The 21,872-nt window shown below is 47.1% G+C and overlaps 1 protein-coding gene across 1 annotated transcript; it reads right to left on the bottom strand.

Annotated features, from left to right (window-relative positions):
• Nucleotides 1-14,157: 14,157 nt before the first annotated feature.
• LOC126028584 (C5a anaphylatoxin chemotactic receptor 1-like) lies at nucleotides 14,158-21,286 on the bottom strand. The gene is made up of 4 exons (XM_049787535.1): nucleotides 21,215-21,286; nucleotides 20,930-21,094; nucleotides 20,728-20,793; nucleotides 14,158-15,111 (listed from the first exon to the last, which is right to left on the bottom strand). Exons 1-4 carry the CDS (start codon nucleotides 21,284-21,286, stop codon nucleotides 14,158-14,160), a joined length of 1,257 nt encoding a protein of 418 aa, XP_049643492.1.
• Between the last annotated feature and the right edge of the window lie 586 nt (nucleotides 21,287-21,872).

Here is a 21,872-nt window from a genome sequence, read left to right as displayed (position 1 = left end):
ATGTTGGTCACCAGGTCTAAAATTTAAAAGAATTGATTTAAATGTCCTTAATAGGACAATAAAGATCAATGTGGTACTGTAAGAAAATCTAGCAAATTGTTTCCAAAATTGGAAGAAACGATAAAAAGTTGAGTATCTGAAAAAAATCAGTCTTATTCTATCGTTCTGAGGCTTTACAACTTACTCTAATGTTTAATATGAAAAGCATTTGTTGTCCTATTGCATCTTACCAATTTCTCATTTGCTGAAGTTGAGTAATTAACCCTATAAAGTTTAGGCAATTTAGTAATTAGTATTTATATATACATTATTATGGACCCTGTAATGAAATTCGGCACTTGGAAAAGGGATATCTATAGGGTTGTTTTGGAGTCAACTATTTCAGAATTTTTGTTACCAAACACCGCATTTCAAATTGTATTACTTGTTTACAAGTATATTCAGATAGTGTCACTCAAGGAGCAATCTCCTTGCTTGATATCAGTACATGTTAAACTACTTGCATTCACAAACAGCAAGAAACTGTAAGAGACCATAGCTTCTGAATTTATTTGATTTTGGTTCAATAATTTAAGTTTTACTCTTCATGTATGACTTCAAGGAATTGAAAGGGAATAGTCATTAATATGGGGTAATTTAAAATGGGCTGAAGTCACCTTAAAAAGAAACAATTAGAATTCTTGGTAATTAACGTGCTATTATCTTAAGGTTCTTAAAATGTAGGGACATTTGGGGTTTTTTCCAAGTTAGTTTTGGTCACCTTTAATAGTTATAAATTAGTTTGTTATTAAAATATCTATAACTTAGAAATGATCTAATGTTTGGTATAAATAATTGTATGAAACTCCTGTTATAGTGTTCTTATACTTATTGTATAGGAATGGGGTAATAATTAAGTATTATGAGCTCCTAAAGAAAAAAAAAAAAGAATAAACAAGAGTTTAAGAAAATTCATGGGCCGGGCGGTGGCGCTAGAGGTAAGGTGCCTGCCTTGCCTGCACTAGCCTTGGACGGACTGCGGTTCGATCTCCCGGCGTCCCATATGGTCCCCCAAGCCAGGAGCAACTTCTGAGTGAATAGCCAGGAGTAACCCCTGAGCGTTACCGGGTGTGGCCCAAAAAAAAAAAAAAAAAAGAAAGAAAATTCATTGAAGATCAGTTCAAAGATTATTGAAAAATTAGTAATAGTCAACTTCTGACTAGACAGAAAGAAACCACATTTGGCTACATTAAAGTCTGCCAAAAATAGGGCATTATTGTTGGTATTCAAAATAAATTCTGTTTAAATTATGGGTATACTGGACTCCAGGCCTTCCCTGGGTGTCAGCTCAGGTGGCCTGAAATGGGTTCCAGGTGGACTTTTTAGGGGTCCCTAGGCTTCCTCCCTAGAGTAGGGAGGAGCAGCAGGAGGAGGCCAAGCAGATATCTGGCTTCCAGTTTCCTCTGATCCTGGAGGCCAGCTCTTCCTAGGTGTGGGGTTAGAGGACACCCCATGCTGGAGGCCTTCTCCCTAGCTTCAGGGGTGCTGGGAGGCTTGGCAGGTCCCCAGCCATTCCCCTATTTCTCCCATAGACTCCAGGCCTTCCCTGGGTGCCAGCTCAGATGGATTCTATAGTGGTCCTCAGACTTTCCCCCTTTCTCTCCCTACACTAAGGGGGACGCATGGGGAGGAGGGTGGGCCGATGCAGCACTGGTGTTGTTTGACATTCACTGGTAATTTTTTTTCTCATTGGTATCCATTTTAAAAACCACGTGGAGGGTTTCATGCTATACATATATATTGAAATATATACTATATGTATTGAAAATAAAAATGAGAGGATGGACTCTCAAGTTCGGAAGAGACCAGTACTCTTTTCCTGCTTGTTTACTCTCAGTGGCCTCTTGGCCTCTTCCTTCCTTCATTGTGTAACTGTGGTTGTTACCATACTAGGTTTCTGATTAGTTCCCACTCAAATGTATCTCCCAATATGAACTGCAGGGAGTCATTTTGCAGACTACAGAAGGCTAAATCACAGAAGACCAAAGTGGTGTCCAGGATTCAGCACCCTCCTCCCGACTATTTCTTTTTTTTTTTTAATTTATTTAAACACCTTGATTACATACATGATTGTTTTTGGGTTTTAGTCATGTAAAGAACACCACCCATCACCAGTGCAACATTCCCATCACCAATATCCCAAATCTCCCTCCTCCCCACCCGACCCCCGCCTGTACTCTAAACAGGCTCTCCATTTCCCTCATACATTCTCATTATTAGGACAGTTCAAAATGTAGTTATTTCTCTAACTAAACTCATCACTCTTTGTAGTGAGCTTCCTGAGGTGAGCTGGAACTTCCAGCTCTTTTCTCTTTTGTGTCTGAAAATTATTATTGCAAGAATGTCTTTCATTTTTCTTAAAACCCATAGATGAGTGAGACCATTCTGCGTTTTTCTCTCTCTCTCTGACTTATTTCACTCAGCATAATAGATTCCGTGTACATCCATGTATAGGAAAATTTCATGACTTCATCTCTCCTGACAGCTGCATAATATTCCATTGTGTATATGTACCATAGTTTCTTTAGCCATTCGTCTGTTGAAGGGCATCTTGGTTGTTTCCAGAGTCTTGCTATGGTAAATAGTGCTGCAATGAATATAGGTGTAAGGACGGGGTTTTTGTATTGGTTTTTTTTTTTTTTTGCGTTCCTAGGGTATATTCCTAGGAGTGGTATAGCTGGATCATATGGGTGCTCGATTTCCAGTTTTTGAAGGAATCTCCATATCGCTTTCCATAAAGGTTGAACTAGACGGCATTCCCACCAGCATGAATAAGAGTTCCTTTCTCTCCACATCCCCGCCAACACTGTTTATTCTCATTCTTTGTGATGTGTGCCATTCTCTGTGGTGTGAGGTGGTATCTCATCATTGTTTTGATTTGCATCTCCCTGATGATTAGTGATGTGGAGCACTTTTTCATGTGTCTTTTGGCCATTTGTATTTCTTCTTTGTCAAAGTGTCTGTTCATTTCTTCTCCCCATTTTTTGATGGGATTAGATGTTTTTTTCTTGTAAAGTTCTGTCAGTGCCTTGTATATTTTGGAGATTAGCCCCTTATCTGATGGGTATTGGATGAATAGTTTCTCCCATTCAGTGGGTGGCTCTTGTATCCTGGGCACTATTTCCTTTGAGGTGCAGAAGCTTCTCAGCTTAATATATTCCCATCTGTTAATCTCTGCTTTCACTTGCTTGGAGAGTGCAGTTTCCTCCTTGAAGATGCCTGTAATGTCCTGGAGTGTTTTGCCTATGTGCTGTTCTATATATCGTATGGTTTGGGGGCTGATATCGAGGTCTTTAATCCATTTGGATTTTACCTTCGAACATGATGTTAGCTGTCCTCCCGACTATTTCTTTTTTTTTTTTTTTTTTTTTTGGTTTTTGGGCCACACCCGGTGACGCTCAGGGGTTACTCCTGGCTATGCGCTCAGAAGTCGCTCCTGGCTTGGGGGACCATATGGGACGCCGGGGGATCGAACCGCGGTCCGTCTCCTAGGCTAGCGCAGGTAAGGCAGGCACCTTACCTCGAGCGCCACCGCCCGGCCCCTCCCGACTATTTCTAATGGCATAAAAGGGACATGCATATCTCCTTTGAATATTGTAGATATATTCCCTCAACCGCTATAACTATTATTGAATATCCCCTTAAACAGTGACAATTGTATCCACTGTCTTATGTTAGATTGTTTATTTTTCCCACTTTTTATCTTTTCTTCTCTTTGTGAAATGTTCAATAAGGAATTTTGGTGAAAGAGTCCCTCAGTTTAATGCTTATGTTTGAACCAAGTCACGGGGATTGTTGGACTTGTTCTTGCGGCCCCCAGATGCACTAATAACGCTACATGGCATTGTTCCTAGTTTGCATAGGCACATTAAAATGGAAAATACTATACATACAAATAAGTTCTTATCTAATAGAGATAGGAATACACAAATCTTGTAGTGCAACAAGACCTTACACCCTGAACATTGACATAAAGACCTGGCACAGGCCTCAGAAAATGGGCATTCTCCATTCACCCCTGAACCAGGGAAGCCATCTATGAAACATCCAAAGTTATCTATCACATCACCTGGAAGCCATCCTCTACCAGGAAAGACCCTACTGCTGCTCTGACATCGATCTACTCAAAAGAGTCTTCCTTTAACACTGAGAATACTTAACTACAACAATGACCTGTTTACTGGACAGGGCTTTTTGCATTGCCTTTTAATTGTGAGTTGAAATTAGACGACACTCCTCACCATCATGACTTCAATGTAGGATATGCAGATTCCAGGATCTTTAATACAGAAACCTGATGCCAACAACAGAGACTATGTGAAAAATAAAACTGTATTGGCACTACAGACAATGACCTGGATTGGACAAACCAGTTTGCCTGGAGCCTAGAGTTGGTCTTATGCCAGGAAACTTCAGAGGTAGGGTCTCCTTGTATCTAGGCCAAGACTTTTTCTTTCCATGTCCCCCATATTTTGGTGGGCCTATGCAAACAATAATTGCCACTCTAACACCATTTTTACTGTGCTCCTTTAACTCTAAACCTTAAAAAAAAAAAAAAAAAAAACACTTAGGACCTGGAGAGATAGCACAGCGGCGTTTGCCTTGCAAGCAGCCGATCCAGGACCAAAGGTGGTTGGTTCGAATCCCGGTGTCCCATATCGTCCCTCGTGCCTGCCAGGAGCTATTTCTGAGCAGACAGCCAGGAGTAACCCCTGAGCAACGCCGGATGTGGCCCAAAAAGCAAAAAAAAAAAAAAAAACTACTGTGCCTTCAAGTTTAAGGAGCTACATAAATTTTATAGCTTTAAATTGCTTTGTGTACAACTAAGAAATGTTATGATGTACTACAATCTGGGGTCTTGAGGGACAAAGTAATCGTACATGGGTTCTGTTTTATTTTACTTAATGTTCTTTAAGTATAAGTTCAAAATTAAGGTGTCAGCAGAGGGATTTCTTCTGAGGACTGTTTTTGGGGGATTGTGCTTCCACTGTAACTTTACCTTGTCCTCTTTCTTTGCATCATTGTTCACATAATTAAAAATAAATAAATAAATTATGGGTATAATAAATTTTGCATATAAGTGGTATAATTTATGTGGTGTGGATTGCTGGTGTCCAGTATGCCTTCTGCCTGTAAACCTATAAACTGAGGCCAGGAGAATGAGTAAACTTCTACTTTTATAGGATTAGACATGTTTAAATGCTTTTGTATTTGTTGCAATACCGCTTTCCAGATTGATCAGTTTCAAGATTTTTTGTGTAATGTGGAAAATCTTATTGTGAGAATCCCCACCCAGAAACATTTGCTTTTTCTCTTTCCTTAGCACCTCCAGAATTTTTTATGTTTTATGGCATTATGTTGGTTTGCATGGACACAGGCTGGTAATCTTCCTCTCTGTAGTGGGGATGATTCCCCATGCAGACAGAAAACCTGGGACCCCAGAACACTCTTTAGAGAAATAGAGTTGAAAGAAATTCTGGTTGAGTGACAGGAGCAGGTCCAGTAATAAATGGTACTGTTACAAGGACTCTGCTTACCTCAGGGGGACTGTAAAGGCAGGCTGGCCTAAGAAATCAGTGATCGGTTAGATTTCTGCTGGCTGGCCAAGCCTGCTCTCAGCAAAGTTCCGGAGGACAGAACCTCTCCCAATCCTGGAGGGGTGAGAACAGGATCCCTCCAGAACCCCAGAGGTCAGAATCTCTCCCAAACCCGGATAGGGGTGGAAGAGGCTCAGGACACGCAGTGGTCCTCAAACTATGGCCCGCGGGCCACATATAGTATTTGTATCTGTTTTGTTTCTTCATTGCAAAATAAGATATATGCAGTGTGCATAAGAATTCATTCATAAGTTTTGTTTTTACTATAATTAGACCCTCCAATGGTCTGAAGGACAGTGAACTGGCCCCCTGTTTAAAAAGTTTGAGGACCCCTGCTCTACAGGAATTAGAAGACCAAGGCCATTCCCAGGCCTACTGTTTGATCTGACTGCTGCCTCCTGGACCTCATCTTTACATCATCCAAAACTGCAGAACCCTGACGTGGCATGTAAGTTTTAATGCCTTTAGTGGTAAGTCTTTAACCAACCCCCCAATAACTCTCTTTAAGTAATGGTGTGCCCCAAATGGAGATTTCTCCAGTATTACTGTGTTTATGCAAAGGAACAAGCCAAAATTAGATTACTTAGCTATCTAGCAAGATTTAAAGTAAAGGTGGAGAGAAAAACTATTCTTTGATCTGTGGGCCTAATTTAAAGCCCACTCCTCTGAAGGTAACCTATGTGAAAGTGTGCTTAATGGTTGAAAATAGATTCGGTTATAAAGAACTGAAAGCTATAAGTCCAATCACCAGTCGAAGGAAAATTCAATCTGAATAGAAAAAGTAAAGGAGGAGTAAGTCAGAGCTATAAATACAACTGTCTCCTCCAAGCAACCTCTGAAACACTAGGGAGCATATCCTGAAGAAGACTTGTAGTGTAACTGCACAGATGCCAAAAATTATTTGGGAAATGATATCCCCCTTTTTCAGGTGTTAGAAATGCAGAAACCGGGGGCCGGGCGGTGGCGCTGGAGGTAAGGTGCCTGCCTTGCCTGCGCTAGCCTAGGACGGACCGCGGTTCGATCCCCCGGCATCTCATATGGTCCCCCAAGAAGCCAGGAGCAACTTCTGAGCGCATAGCCAGGAGTAACCCCTGAGCGTCACAGGGTGTGGCCCAAAAACCAAAAAAAAAAAAAAAAAAAAAAAAAAAAAGAAATGCAGAAACCAACCTGGCAATTGCCTCTTAACAACTAAAGTAGCATGAGGTAGGGCCTACAGTCCCTTGCCATCTTGAAGAAGTTACTGAAAGATTGGCCTTTGCCACTCTTCCTTTTCCAGGGGAATAAAGGCAAAGAAGGGCCATGGGAATTCAATGAGCTAAGGCCATTGACATCAAGTGGAAATTACAGTATGTCTATCTATCCGAGAGGTTGGGAGAAAGTAGCAAGAATTAACTGGATACTGACATTCAAAGAGGATGAGTGGTAGAGGAAAGAAGGAGCAAAGATTGTGGCTTCTCTTATAATAGTTTAAAAAAAAAGCCTCAAAATAACAGCTATTTAAGTTACAGGAACCTTCTTTCCAAAGGAACCTCTCCTCTCCTTGAGGTGCAGAATTATAAGGACCCCCTGCAAATTCATCTGACTCAACTTCCAGGACCAGGGCAGAATGAAGATCATCCTGATGTACCAGATGACAGCAGTGGCTGTGGGACTGCTGGCAAGAATGAACATCTGATTTATTTGTGGACTATACTTAGACTACTATAAATACTGAGGATGGTGGATTTGTGGGTCAAAATATCACCCTGGGGACCCCTCTCCTAAACCTTAGCTTCTGATTGTACTCCACAAATTTCCCATTACTGAGGTGTGAGTATTGCTTGAGGTGAAACAACTATAAATGTTGGTGTTAGAATATAGTGTGCCTTCACTTAGAGATGACATTCTTTGGCTTCTGTATTCTGCTTCCTTAGGAAGTTAACTGCTAGGTTTCGCAGGTGGAAAACTAAGCCCAGCTAAATAGCAGTGGACAGACAGAAAAATGACACGAACACCCTAGATCTGGAGATGCCTGATCACCTCTCGTGGAGCTGAGAGTCTGCCATAACTGTTTGTCTAAAATAGAACCCCTAGATTCTTGTACAAGGAAAGATGATTCCTCCCTGCGGCAAAGATGAAGGAGAGAAGGTAAGGACCAAGATTCTCCCCCTAAGTCCATGATAAGAAACTTTAGACTAAGACAAACCCTAACCCTAGTAAAGTGTATTTTTCCACTCCCAGCTGAAGGCAGAAAAATAGTTAACTCAGAAACCACATCAAAGTGAGTGCCCCCCACCAGGAATAAGGAAGTAGGGGCTTAGTGAACTTGAAAAAAGGCTCCCTTTACAACCACCAATGGTCCCACAGCAAGGATGTGGTCGGAAATGTGACTCCATGGCTGTAGATGGGAGCGATGAACAGAGAAAGAGACAGACAGATTGAGCAAATTTGAGGGGAAGGGGGATTAGTCCGTGAGGGGGGCACTTCTCTCCATTTTTCTAGAAGCAGGAGAAATTTCAAGGGAGAAAGTCAAAGTCGGTGAGAGCACAGCAGGAGGGTGTGTGCCTTGCAGAAGGCGGACCCAGGTTTGATCCCCAGCATCCCATATGGTCCCCAAATCCTGCCAGGAGTGATTACTCAGCATAGAGCCAGGAGTGACCCTTTAGTGCCACAGGGCATGTCCCCCTCAAAAGGTACCTCAAAAAGGTAAAGTGGGTGAAAGATTTCCTTTGGTCAACCCTGGGCCAAGGTACCCAAACCCAACATTTTGCCCTACCATTTCCTTGGGACCCTGTATGGCCCCTGAGCCTGCCAGGAGTGAGTCCTCAGCAAAGAGCCATATACCACAATCAAATACACACAAACACACAGATATACAAAAGCACAGCACACACAAACACACACAAGCACACATAAATACACACATACACATAATCGCATACAAAAAACGCACAAGCATGCAAGTACATGCAAAAGCAAATCACACACAAATACGCAAACACACACAGAGAAACACACACATGTTCTACCTCTCACAAACGGGAAAGGAAGTTTTGTGACCCCACCCCCTTCCGGCTCCATTTCCTTCAGCAGGTGAAGCAAAGCAGATTCTGGAGAAGGCCCCAGAACCCCACAGCCAGCTCAGTAACTCGTCTATCGTACGTCATCCATGTTGGTTTGGGGGCCACCCGGGCAGTACTTAGGGCTGACTCCTGGCTCTGAGCTCAAGGGACTCTCTGCAGTGCCGGGATCGAATCCTGCAGCTCTTGCATGCTCCCCGCTTAGCTCGCTGGCCCCTCGGGCCACAGCTGGTCTTTTTCCACAGACCACAGTGTTACCTGCCTTTTCCATGGCTCTGGACCCCCACCCCAGAGGACCACTCAGGCTTTCTGATTGAGGAGGGAAGGCAGGTCCTCTGGGGAGAGCTCAAGAGTCCTCACTAAAGGCCTGAGAACAGCTGAGGGGTACAGAGCTAGGAGGTATATAACCCCAGGCAGGGAAAAGAGGAAGGAAAGAATTTGGGTAGGGGAAAGGGGAATGGGGAGGGGAAAGGGGACCCAGAAATGAGAGAGCAGAGCCCAAGACATAGCTCAGCAGGGAGGGCACTGGCCTTGTACACAGGGTTCAATCCTCAGTATCCCATACCATAGGGTCCCCTAAACCCTGCTAGGTGTTGTCCCTAAGTGCAAAGTCGGAAGTCAGCCCTGAGTAGAGAGGGAGAGGAAGAGAGGGAGAGGGAGAGGGAGAGAGAGAGAGAGAGAGAGAGAGAGAGAGAGAGAGAGAGAGAGAGAGAGAGAGAGAGGGAGAGAGAGAGAGAGAGAGAGAGAGAGAGAGAGAGAGAGAGAGAGAGAAGGAGGGAGGGAGAGAGAAGGAGGGAGGGAGAGAGACTGGGGATACTTTGGTTTTTTTGTTTTTGTTTTTGGGTCACACCTGGCAGAGCTATTCTGGCCCCATGTGCTGCAGTTTTTAAAGCCCCACCAGAGGGAACAGCTGGCCAGAAGGAAATGACCATCTTTGCTCTGGGCACACTATTTGGTCTGTCTGTGCTCACAGGTCCCTTCTGGGAGCCCTGTGATCCTCCACACCCCCTTCCAGGAGGAAGCTGGAAAGCTGTCCCCCTTATCTTGGCTGGCCCTTCAGTCAGGTCACAACCCCACACACCCCTGCTTGAAACTGTCTCTGTCCTTCTCTCTCCTTCAAGGGCCCTGAACCCCTGAGCTGCCACAGCAGTGAAGCTCAGGATTCAAGGATCCAGGAGGGTTTGATTCCCCCCTCGCCCCACCCCAATCCCATATGGTCCTCCAGCACAGAGCCAGGAGGAGACTCTGAGCACAGTCAGGTGTGACCTAGAAACCTAAATTAATCAATGAATTAATGCGAACTGTAAAACGTCACAAAATTAGGAAAACTTGGGTTGGAGCCTTAGTACAGTAGGAAGGGCATTTGCTTGCAGATAGTCACCCTGGGTTCACTCCCCAGCATCCCAAAGGTTCCCCCACAACATGGCAGAAGTGACCCACAGAGCCAGGAGTAATCTCAAAACAGTTGGCTGTGGCCCCCAAACGAAAAATTAAAAAAATTTTTTAAGATAGGGAAATTCGGGGCCCAGAGAGATAGCACAGCGGTGCTTGCCTTGCAAGCAGCCGATCCAGAACCTAAGGTGGTTGGTTCGAATCCCGGCGTCCCATAGGGTCCCCCGTGCCTGCCAGGAGCTATTTCTGAGCAGACAGCCAGGAGTAACCCCTGAGCACTGCCAGGTGTGACCCAAAAACCAAAAAAAAAAAAAAAAAAGATAGGGAAATTCACAAAAGTTCTCTGTAGTTCCAGGAAAACATCTGATTCCACCTCTAGTCTCGATGATAAGGAAGAGTCAGGCTTTGTGACGTGGGAGGGTTCTGTGTAAGACAGATATGCCGTATCTGCAGTGACTCTGCAGAAGGGCAGACACACAAACATGCTCTTCCAGGGCAGGCTGGGGAGATGCTCAGAGTCTGGGAGCCCAGGGTTCAACTCCAGCACCACCTGTCCCCCAACCAGCACCCATGTAGCCCCAAGTCAAAACACTGGAGCCTAATAACAATAATAAACACTTCCCAATTATAGAGCAGGTTGTGTGAAGCCATTCAGCAAAAGCCCTATTGGGGCCAGAGCGACTGACTGCACAGCAGGGAAGGCTTTTGCCTTGCAGATGGCTAACTTGGATTCATTCCCTGCAGTATCCAATAGGGCCCCCTATGCAAAACGAAAAGTCCTTTATTAAAATGTGCCCTGAGGGTGTACTATCTTTTTATTGGTTTTTGGGCCACACACAGAGATGTTCAGGGATTACTCCTGGCTCTGCACTCAAAAATTGCTCCTGGCTTTCGGGGACCATATGGGATGCTGGGAATCAAACTCAGGTCCTTCTGGGTCAGCTGTGTGCAAGGCAAATACCATACCACTATGCTATTGTTCCGGCCCTGGAGTTTTACTTCTTATAACTGAAATCCAACGACAAATATATTTGTAATTATGGTGCTTAAGTAAAGATAATAAACAAAATCTAAAACAGTAAAAAGAAAAAAGCCATTGAGCTAAAGCCCTATTGGGGCCAAGCAATAGTACAGCTGGAAGGGCCTTTGCCTTGCAACAGCCTACCCAGGTCGGACCAAGGTTTGATCCCCAGCATCCTATATGGTTACTCCGAGCCTCCCAGGAGATATTTCTGAGCACAGAGCTAGGAGAGAGCATTGAGAGATGCAGGTTGTGGCTCATAAACAAAACAAAACAAAAAATAGTCCAGGGTCCCACAGACAGAATAGCAGGTAAGGTACTTGCCTTGCATGCAACTGATATCTCCTGGGGCCAGAGAGGTGGCTCTAGAGGTAAGGTGTCTGCCTTGCAAGCGCTAGCCTTAGATGGACCGCAGTTCGATCACCCGGAATCCCATATGGTCCCCCAAGCCAGGAGTCATTACTGAGTGCATAGCACAGAGCTGGAAACCTAGGCAGACAAGTGTGCACGGCCCCCACCAAAAAAAAAAAAACTCCAAAGATCTGAGCAATACAGCAAATAGGGCACCTGCCTTGTTACCCAGCCAATATGAGGTTGGTTTCTGAACATCCCATAAGGTTCCCCCAAGTCCCACCAGGAGTGATCCGAGATTGCAAGTGGGGAGAAGCCATGAGCAAGACTAGATGTGTCCCCAGGCCCCCAAAAAGGAATAATGTTTCATTTTTTACAAGCTGGAGGATCTCGGCGCTGAAGGCACTTCCTTGGCCACTTCCTGATGGTTACTAGCAGACCAACAGCCATTGGCAACCCCATAGCCACAGCTTCAAATGAAGCACAGAGCATCCTCTGGTGGCTGCACGCTCATTTCAGAGGCTGCAGAAAGCTTCAAACCAGAGAAGTTCACTGAGCTGTCTGTTCTTTTTTTTTTTTTTTTTTTTTTTCTGTTTTGAGATCACAAGGCGGTGCTTAGGGGATACTCCTAGCTCTGTGACTGATGGTGTTTTCTGGATCTACAGGGCGGGGATGATACCAGGGTCTGGCTGTGTATGGCAAGTGTCTTACTTGCACTATTTCTCTGGCCTCTTATTTCATTCTCTCTCCTCTCCTCTCCTCTCCCTCTCCCTTCTATCTTCTCTCTCTGTCCCAGCAGCGGGGCCCTTCAGTCCTCTGCAGCCTTTCAGCAGTGGATTAGCAGGCGAACTTGCCACTTATTGCAGAAACCTGCAAAAGCCCGGAAACCTTGCAGGTTACTGCGATCACACTCCAGAAAAGTCCGGTGATTCTAGCAGTGATCAAATTAGCCATCCTGGCAGCTATTTGGTGAGCTTTAAAGTTCTGGGAACCAGATATGGGCTTCCCACACAAAAACTATGCTCCACAATCCTGACCCACTTTAGCTTTTGATTTTGGTAAGATTTGTGTGTTAGGATGCTCAGGGATTCCAGCGATAACTCAGAGGCATCTTGGGGTGCACAAGGTGGCAGAGATTGAACCCGGGCCTCACACATGCTCCACATGTACTTTCTTTGCCCAGAGACCACTCCTGGCAGGGTGTGGGGGACCCTACACGATGCCGGGCTTTAACCTGGGTACCATCCATATTCAGTCAATGCCGGACCCTCTGCTCCATCGCTCTGGCCTCAAGTCCCATTCATCTTCCAACCTCTCTTACCTTCTGAAAGTGTCAAAGGATTTATCTAGGTCCAGCACTGAAGAACTGAATCAATCAGACCACCACACACTTGCCCACACACACAAAACATGGCACAGCAAGGTTTGCAAGCCATGACCAACTTTCCAACTGGATTGTATTTGATTTCCAGGCTTCAGAGCACCCAGACTGCTTTGGTTTGTCATTTTGTAAAAACACAAGGTGAATTCATGGGGCTGGAGCAACAGTCATGTGGGGGAGGGTATTGGCTGTGCACGCAGGTGATCTGGCTTTGATCCCGGGCATTCCATAGGGTCCCCTGAACTCATTCATGAGTGATTCCTGAGCACAGAGCCAGGAGTAAGCAATGAGCATTGCAGAGCATGGGAAAACACACACACACACATACACATACACATATACACACACCACATTCACCCACCGCATGATCCCAGAGGCAGACCATTTTTCCACGACGACGAACTCCCACTGGCTTGCAATGCTGCTAGTTCTGGTCTACAGCCTTTCGCTTTGACATCTGGAGAAGCTCCTCATATTCCCCCAGTTCCTCTTCTATCTACCACCACCGTGAGCACCTTTCCATTCTGCCATGCCCCCCCCCAAACAGGAACATTCTAGAAAGAAGTAAGTTGCAGCAGTGAGAGAAGGAGCAGACTGGGGCATTGAGGGGCAAGTAAGGGGCCACAGGCCTGAAATCTGCATCTCTTCCTTTCGATGCCAACATTTGGCTCTCAGTTCGATGTGATTTCAAAAGAGGCGACCACAGAGGGGAATAGGGAGAGACAAGGAAGAGCCATTCAAAGGTTCTTGTCTTATTTATTTGGTTAGCTTATAGAGTTATAACATTTGGGGGCCAGAGTGATATTACAATGGAAAGGGCACTACATGGGAATGACCCAGATTTGATCCCCCACAACCCATAGGGTCATCTGTGCACTGCCAGGATGAATTCTTAAGAACAGAGCCAGGAGGCTGGAGAGATAGCAGGGAGGTAGGGCATTTGCCTTGCGTGCAGAAGGATGGTGATTTGAACCCCGACATTCCAGATGGTCCCCCGAGGCTGCCAGGAGAGATTTCTGGGTATAGAGCCAGGGGTAATTCCTGAGTGCCGCCGGGAGTGACCCAGAAACCAAACAAAAGAGAAAGGTGGTGTTGGTGAGAAGAATTAGGCAGAAGAGGAGGAGAAAAGAAGATGAAGAAAAAAGAAGAACAGGAGCTGGACCGGCCAGTGGCAGCAGAAATGATGGATCTCCGTGTCCTGGGCAGAGCACATACCAGGGCACAAGGCTGCGAGCCATGGAACCCTCACATCAGGGTGTTGCTCTTGGGGACCTCAGAATCCACTGTGGACAGTGAGTGGGACTTGCTCTCCGGGTCCTAGCCTTCGGTCAGCAGTTGACGCAGCCGGCCAGGCCGGAACTTGAAGACCCGGATGTGGAGGCCCCGGGCGGCAGCTACATAAATAATGGGATTGATGCAGCAGTTAACATAAGCCAGGGCCATTTCTATCCTGGATGGGAAGACATAAAATGATTTGTAGGAGTTTATGTCCCACATGACTACTATCATCCTGGTAACCTGGTAGGGCAGCCAGAAGATGAAAAAGCAGGTCACTACGGCCACGACCACCTTGAGGGTCTTGGTGGAGCGCGTGGCCGGCCGGCGCCAGGCCCGAAGCAAGAGGCAACTGTAGCAGACGATCATCGTGACCAGGGGGCCCAGGAAAGTCAGGAAAAAGAGCGTGACGTTGAAAGCAAGGTCAAAATCTTCTCTGCCAATCGTTAAGACTACAACACAAAGGGCCGTTTGGGAAAGGAAGTCCTCGAAGAATTCTCCGAACACTAAGAACGGGATGGTGAGCACGAGAGCCAGCATCCAGGCCACGCCACTGGCCAGCCAGGCCAGCCTGGCCATGCGGTACTTCTGGCACCAGATGGGTCGGAAGACGAGGAGGAAGCGGTCGGCGCTGATGGTGGCGAGGAGCAGGACGCTGGCGTAGAGGTTGATGTAGAAGACTGCGGTCAGGACGGAACAGGCTGTGTCGCCTAAAAGCCAGTTGCCGTGCATGAGGATGGTCATGATGTGGATGGGCAGCGCCAGGCAGGAGAGGAGGTCGGCCACAGCCAGGTTGAGGAACCAGATGGCGTTAACAGACCTCCGGGCTTCCGACACTGTCACCCACAGTACCAGCGCGTTGCCCGGGACGCCCACCACAAAGACCACTATGTAGATGACCACGGCCACCACGTCATAGGCCTGGAAACTAGGCGGGGGCCCCGAACTTCTGTTGTCATAGGAACTGTCATTCATTTTGCTGAAGTTCATGAAGTCCTGGGGGCCAAGAGAGAGACAGGGGAGAAGGAAGATGAGGGTCAGAGCTGGGGAGGGGAAGCCCCAGACTTTGTAAATACCCCAGAGAATGAGGGTGCGGACAGCAGAGCTAGCTGAAGTATGCAGCCATGCAAAGAAGAGGTTGGTCACCAAAACTAAGGGCTAGAGAGTTAGCAATTCAGAGAAGACTCTTGCTTTGTATGTGGGTGATGTGTGTTTGATTCCAGGCAACCCAGTGGGTTTCTTGAGCTACAACAGAAATAATCCCGGGATGTAGAACATGAATGAGGCAAAGAAAGAAAGAAAGATGGGGCCGGGCGGTGGCGCTAGAGGTAAGGTGCCTGCCTTGCCTGCGCTAGCCTTGGATGGACCGCGGTTCGATCCCTGGTGTCCCATATGGTCCCCCAAGCCAGGAGCGACTTCTGAGCGCATAGCCAGGAGTAACCCCTGAGCGTACCGGGTGTGACCCAAAAACCAAAAAAAAAAAAAAAAAAAAAAAAAAAACAGAAAGAAAGAAGGAAGGAAGGAAGGAAGGAAGGAAGGAAGGAAGGAAGGAAGGAAGGAAGGAAGGAAGGAAGGAAGGAAGGAAGGAAGGAAGGAAGGAAGGAAGGAAGGAAGGAAGGGGAAGGAAAGAAGGAAGGAAGGAAGAGGAAGGAAGGAAGGAAGAGGAAGGAAGGAAGGAAGAGGAAGGAAGGAAGGAAGAGGAAGGAAGGAAGAGGAAGGAAGGAAGAGGAAGGAAGGAAGGAAGAGGAAGGAAGGAAGGAAGGAAGAGGAAGGAAGGAAGGAAGGAAGGAAGGAAGGAAGGAAGGAAGGAAGGAAGGAAGGAAGGAAGGAAGGAAGGAAGGAAGAAGAAGAAGAAGAAGAAGAAGAAGGAAGGAAGAGGAAGGAAAGAAGGAAGGAAGAGGAAGGAAAGAAGGAAGGAAGAGGGAGGAAGGAAAGAAGGAAGGAAGAGGAAGGAAGGAAAGAAGGAAGGAAGGAAGGAAGGAGGGAAAAGGAAGAGGAAGGAGGGAAAAGGAAGAGGAAGGAGGGAAAAGGAAGAGGAAGGAGGGAAAAGGAAGAGGAAGGAGGGAAAAGGAAGAGGAAGGAGGGAAGAGGAAGAGGAAGGCGGGAAAAGGAAGAGGAAGGAGGGAAAAGGAAGAGGAAGGAGGGAAGAGGAAGAGGAAGGCGGGAAAAGGAAGAGGAAGGAGGGAAAAGGAAAGGGAAGGAGGGAAAAGGAAAGGGAAGGAGGGGAAGGGAAGGAAGGGAAGGGAAGGGAAGGGAGGGAGGGGAAGGGAGGGAGGGGAGGGAGGGGGAAGGAGGGAGAGGAAGGGAGGGAAGGAGTGGGGAGGGAGGGGAGGGAGGGAGGGAGGGGAGGGAGGGGGAGGGAGGGAGAGGAAGGGAGGGAGGGAGGGGGAGGGAGGGAGAGGAAGGGAGGGAGGGAGTGGGGAGGGAGGGAAGGGAGGGAGGGAGGGAGAGGAAAGGAGGGAGGGGAGGGAGGGAGGAAGGAAGGTTTTCTGTGGGAGGATAAAAGGAAGACAATCAGCTGTGGAATCCAAAAAATGGAGGGGGGTACCTGGAGAGATAGGAATACGCTTGCCTTGCACATGGTCAACCTGGGTTTGATTCCCCAGGAATTTCATAGGGTACCTGACCACCACCACCGAGCCCCACTAAGGGTGATTCCTGAGTACCAAACCAGGAGCAACTGCTGAGCATCACCAAGTGTGACTCCAAACCAAAGCACACAAATAAACACACAAAACACATAGGGTCTTTCTAGAAGCAAGAGAAATTTCAAGGGAAAAACTTAAAATGAGAGGAGGACAGCAAGGAGGGTGTCTGCCTTGCAGATAGAAGGCTGACCCAGGTTTGAACCCCAGCATCTCATAGGGTCCCCAAACCCTACCAGGAGTGATTACTCAGCGTAGATGTTCACAAAGTGATGTTCATTTAGCGCCATTTGGCATGGGACCCTCCCAAAAAAAGACAAAGTAGGTGAATGTTTTCCTTTGATTAACTCTGAGCCAAGGCCCCCAGCCCCAACATCTTGCCCTACTTTGCCTGTGAACTGTCCCTGTCCCCAAGAATTCTCCAGCTCCAGTCACAAAATGGTTCATGTCCAGCACAGCAGAAAGGCTCAGACTGTCTTGCTTCTGCCAGGACCATTGATGCTTCCACTGTCCCCATCCTCTGTCTGGTGACGGCACTGGGGGGAGACGTCACAGCAGTTATGGAAAAGTCTCAGCATCTTTCACTCTAATCACAGCTGCCCCAGTGCTTTCTGCCATGGGCTCCCTTAGCACTTTTGCCCAGGCTGAATTGACCCCCCAGAATCAAACCAGGGGAAATGCTCTGAGGTTTCTAGGAAGGGTCCCCAGGACAGCTGTCTGACAAAGCTTTGCTGTGTGAATCTCCAAAGAAATCTTCAAATGATCACAAATGCAGCTGGCCAGGACCTGGCTGGACACACCCAGAGGCTCATTCCAGCCTGTGGAGGGAAATAGTATACAATTGTCTTGCATGCTGCCAACTGGGGTTTGTTCCCTGGCATTCCAGAGGATCCCCGAGCCTGCCAGGGGATTTTTCCAGGGATCCCAGTGTCACCTGCCACTTCCATGGCTCTGGACCCCCCACCAACCCCAAGGGAGCACTCCGACTTTCTGATTGAGGAAGGAAGGTAGGCTCTGGGGAGATCTCAAAGCCCCACAAAAGGTCTGAGGGCAGTTGAGCAGTGCAGAGCTGGAGATTAATAACTTCAGGCAGGGAAAAGAGGAAGGAAAGAATTTAAGTAGGGGGAGGAGGAGAGATGAAAAAAGGGGCCCAGAATGAGAGAACAGAGCCCAAGACATAGCACAACAGGGAAGGCACTGGCTTTGCATGTCGCTGACCTGGGTTCAATCCTCAGCATCCCATAGATTCCCTGAACCCCACCAGGATCCCTAAGAGCTGAGACAGGAGTCAGCCCAGAGCACAGCTGGTGTGGAGAGAGAGAGATACAGACAGAGAGTGTGTGAGAGAGAAAGAAGGACAGAGAGAAAGAGACAGAGACACAGAGAGGAGAAGGGTCCATCAGGGCCACCCACAAATGCATCCCTGGACTCACCATTTTCCGCAGTCCTGTCTCAAGTCTCCTGGGTGCTATCTCTGGGGATCCCTTGGCCTGAGGGCTGCAGTTTTTAGAGCCCCACAAAAGGAAACAAGTGGCCAGGAGGAAATGACATTCTTTCTGCTGGACACCCTCATTGGTGCTCACAGGTCCCTTCTGGGAGTTCTTTTTTTTTTTGGTTTTTGGGCCACACCCGGCTATGCTCAGGGCTTACTCCTGGCTGTCTGCTCAGAAATAGCTCCTGGCAGGCACGGGGGACGATATGGGACACCGGGGTATGAACCAACCACCTTTGGTCCTGGATCAGCTGCTTTCGAGGCAAACGCCGCTGTGCTATCTCTCCGGGCCCCCTGGGAGTTCTTTAATCCCCCACACCACCTTCCTAGAGGAGGCTGAAATTCCGGCCCCTTATCTTGGCTGGAACCCTCGGTCAGGCCAGATTCCCACACACCCCGTTTGAAACTGTTTCTCTTCTCTCTCTCCTTCAAGGGTCTTGGGCTGCCACAGCAGTGAAGCTCAGGATTCCAAAAGGTCTAGGAGGGTTCAATTTCCTCCAAGCCCCCACTCTGATCCCATATAATCCCCCAGGATGGCAGGAGTGATCCATGAGCACAGAGCCAAGAGTAGGCCCTGAGCACTGCCAGGTGTGACCTAGATAACTTAATTAATTAATTAATGTGAACTGTAAAACATCACAAAATTAGAAAAGCTTGGGGCCAGAGAGATAGCATAGAGGTAGGGCATTTGCCTTGCATTCAGATGGACAGTGGTTGGAATCTGGGCATCCCATATGGTCCCCCGAGCCTGCCAGGACTGGTTCCAGAGCATAGAGCCAGAATAACCCCTGAGCGCTGCTGGGTGTGACCCAAAAACTAAAACAAAAAAAGAAAAACTTGGGGCTGGAGTTTAGTACAATAGGGAGGGCATTTGCTTGCAGGCAGTCACCCTGGGCTCACTCACCAGCATCCCAAACGTTCCCCACAACATGACAGAGTCAGGAGTAAGCCTGGAGAACAGTTGGCTGTAACCCGCAAATGGAAAAATTTGATAACATTTTAAAATAGGAAAATTCACAGAAATTCTAGGTAGTTACTGGAAACAAATCTGATTCCACTGCTAATCTCGATGGAAATAAGGAAGTGTCGGGCATTGTGACATCTGAGAGTTCTGTTTAAGATAGATATTTGGTGGACCGGAGAGATAGCATGGAGGTAGGGCATTTGCCTTGCATGCAGAAGTACGGTGGTTCCAATCCCGGCATCCGATATGGTCCCCCGAGACAGCTAGGAGCGATTTCTGAGCATAGAGCCAGGAGTAACCCTTGAACACTGCTGAAGTGACCCAAAAATCAAAAAAAAATCTAGATAGATAGATAGATAGATAGATAGATGATAGATAGATAGATAGATGATAGATAGATAGATAGATAGATAGATAGATAGATAGATAGATAGATAGATAGATGATAGGTAGATAGATAGATAGATAGATAGATAGATAGATAGATAGATAGATAGATAGATAGATAGATAGATAGATAGATACAGGGTATCCGCAGCAACTGCACAGAAGAACAGACAGACAAACTCCTCCAGGGGACAGAAGGACATGGGCATGACAGGCAGTATGGGGAGATGCTCAGAGTCCGGGAGTACAGGCTTTGCACATGGAGCCCTGGGTTCAACTCAGCACCACTGATCCCCAACCAGCACCCATGTAGCCCCAAGTCAAAACACTGGAGCCTAATAATAATGATAACAATAATAAACACTTCCCAACAGAGAAAGGTTGTGTGAAGTCATTTACCAAAATCCCTATTGGGGCCCAAGCAACTGCACAGCAGGGAAGGCTTTTGCCTTGGCTATGGCTGACCTGGGATCAATCCTTGCAGTTTCCAATAGGGTCCCCTAAGCAAAAAAAAAAAAAGTCCCTTTATTAAAATGTGCCCTGAGGGTGTACTTTTTTTTTTATTTGGGCCACACCCAGTGACACTCAGGAGTTACAACTGGCTCTGAGCTCAGAAATCGCTCCTGGCAGATCTCGGGGGACCCTATGGGATGCTGGTATTAAGACCACTGTCCATCCTGGATAGGCTGCGTGCAAAGCAAACCCCTATCGCATCTACTATCTCTCTGTCTCCCTGAGGAGATTTCTGAGCACAGATCCAGGAGTAAGACCTGAGTGCCACCGGGTTGTGGCCCATAAACAAAAAAACAAAAAAATATAAAATAAAACAAAGAACAGTCCAGGATCCAAGAGATAGCACAGCAGGTAAGGTACTTGCCTTGCATGCAACTGATATCTCCTGTCATCTCCAATCCAGGACTGACCCCTTGAGCACAAGTCAGTGCTAATATGCAGTGAAGCTAACCAGGTATGCACCCCCAGGAGGTGGTGGAGGAGGAGAAAAGAAGATGAAGAAAAAGGAAGAGCAGGAGCTGATCAGCCAGTGCAGCAGAAACCACAGATCAGAGTGTCCTGAGCAGAGCACCAACCAGGGCACAGACCAGTAGGATATGGAACCCTCAAACCTGGATCTGGTTCTTAGGGACCTCAGAATCCGCCATGGAAAGAGGGTGGGACTTGCGCTCCTTGTCCTAGTCGTCAGTCAGCAATTGACTGACGCAGCTGGCCAGCCCGGAAATTGAAGATCTGAATGTGGAGGCCCAGGGCAGTACCCACATAGATAATGGGGTTGATACAGCAGTGGACGGAAGCCAGGGCCACCCATACCATAGTCAGGAATGATAAGAGCTTCCAGCCAGGGAAGGGTCTGGGGAGCAAGACAAAAATCATGAGGGAAATCTGATAGGACAGCCAGAAGATGAAGAAGCTGGTCACCATGGCCACCACCATCTTGAGAGTCTTGGTGAAGCGTGTGGCTGGCCAGCGCCAGTTCTGAAGCAAGAGGCAAGTTTAGCAGACACTCATCATGCCCAGAGGGACCAGGAAACTCAGGGCAAATTGCATGACAGCAAGTCTTACACTCTCACTCACAAAGACCATAAAGCATGATACCCTCTTAGAAACAGAATCCTCGGAGTCTCTTTTAAACACGAAGGACAGGATGATAAGCACCAGAGCCAGCATCTAGACCACGCCATTGGCTAGTCGGGCCACGCGGCACTTCTGGCACCAGATAGTTGAAGGACTATGAGGAGGCGGTCGGCGCTGATGGTGGCAAGGAACAGGTCGCTGGCGTAGAGGTTGAAGTGGAAAATTGAGTGCAGAATTGGACAGATCTTTGTACTTAAAGGCCAGGTGGAATGCATGACAGTTGCGATGTGAATTGGAAGCGCCAGGCAAGAAAGGAAGTCGGACACAGCCAGGTTGAGGAACCAGATGGCATTGATGATTCGCTGGGCCACTGAGACTGTCACCCACAGTACCAGCAGGTTGCCCAGCACACCCACCACGAAGATGACCATGTAGATGACCACGGCCACCACTTGTTGGGCCTGGGGACTGTCTTTCCCCAGCTCATCTCAAGTCATGTTGTCATAATGACTGTAGTCTATCTCAGTGTGTTTCAACCACTGTGTGCCGTGAGATAGTATCTTGTGTGCCGTGGGAAAAATTCAAAATTTATCCGTAACATGTGGCTTCAGCTCACAAATAGACCAATCATTAGATTATCTCATAATAAAATAAATATAAAATAATTTCTTTGTGTTTA

The sequence above is a fragment of the Suncus etruscus genome, chromosome 14 (genome assembly GCF_024139225.1).
Source record: "Suncus etruscus isolate mSunEtr1 chromosome 14, mSunEtr1.pri.cur, whole genome shotgun sequence".
NCBI classification, from domain to species: Eukaryota; Metazoa; Chordata; class Mammalia; order Eulipotyphla; family Soricidae; genus Suncus; species Suncus etruscus.
This window is presented reverse-complemented; position numbering and strand designations above follow the sequence as displayed.

What these genes read in the sequence shown, in the direction of transcription:
- LOC126028584 (XM_049787535.1), bottom strand. Translation starts at nt 21,286, where the DNA reads ATGCTGGCTCTGGTGCTTATCATCCTGTCCTTCGTGTTTAAAAGAGAC. An exon ending in TCTTATCATTCCTGACTATG is followed by an intron (nt 20,794 to 20,929) that starts GTATGGGTGGCC and finishes ACTGACGACTAG; the next exon opens with GACAAGGAGCGCAAGTCCCA. An exon ending in TCCCTAAGAACCAGATCCAG is followed by an intron (nt 15,112 to 20,727) that starts GTTTGAGGGTTC and finishes CTTGGCCCCCAG; the next exon opens with GACTTCATGAACTTCAGCAA.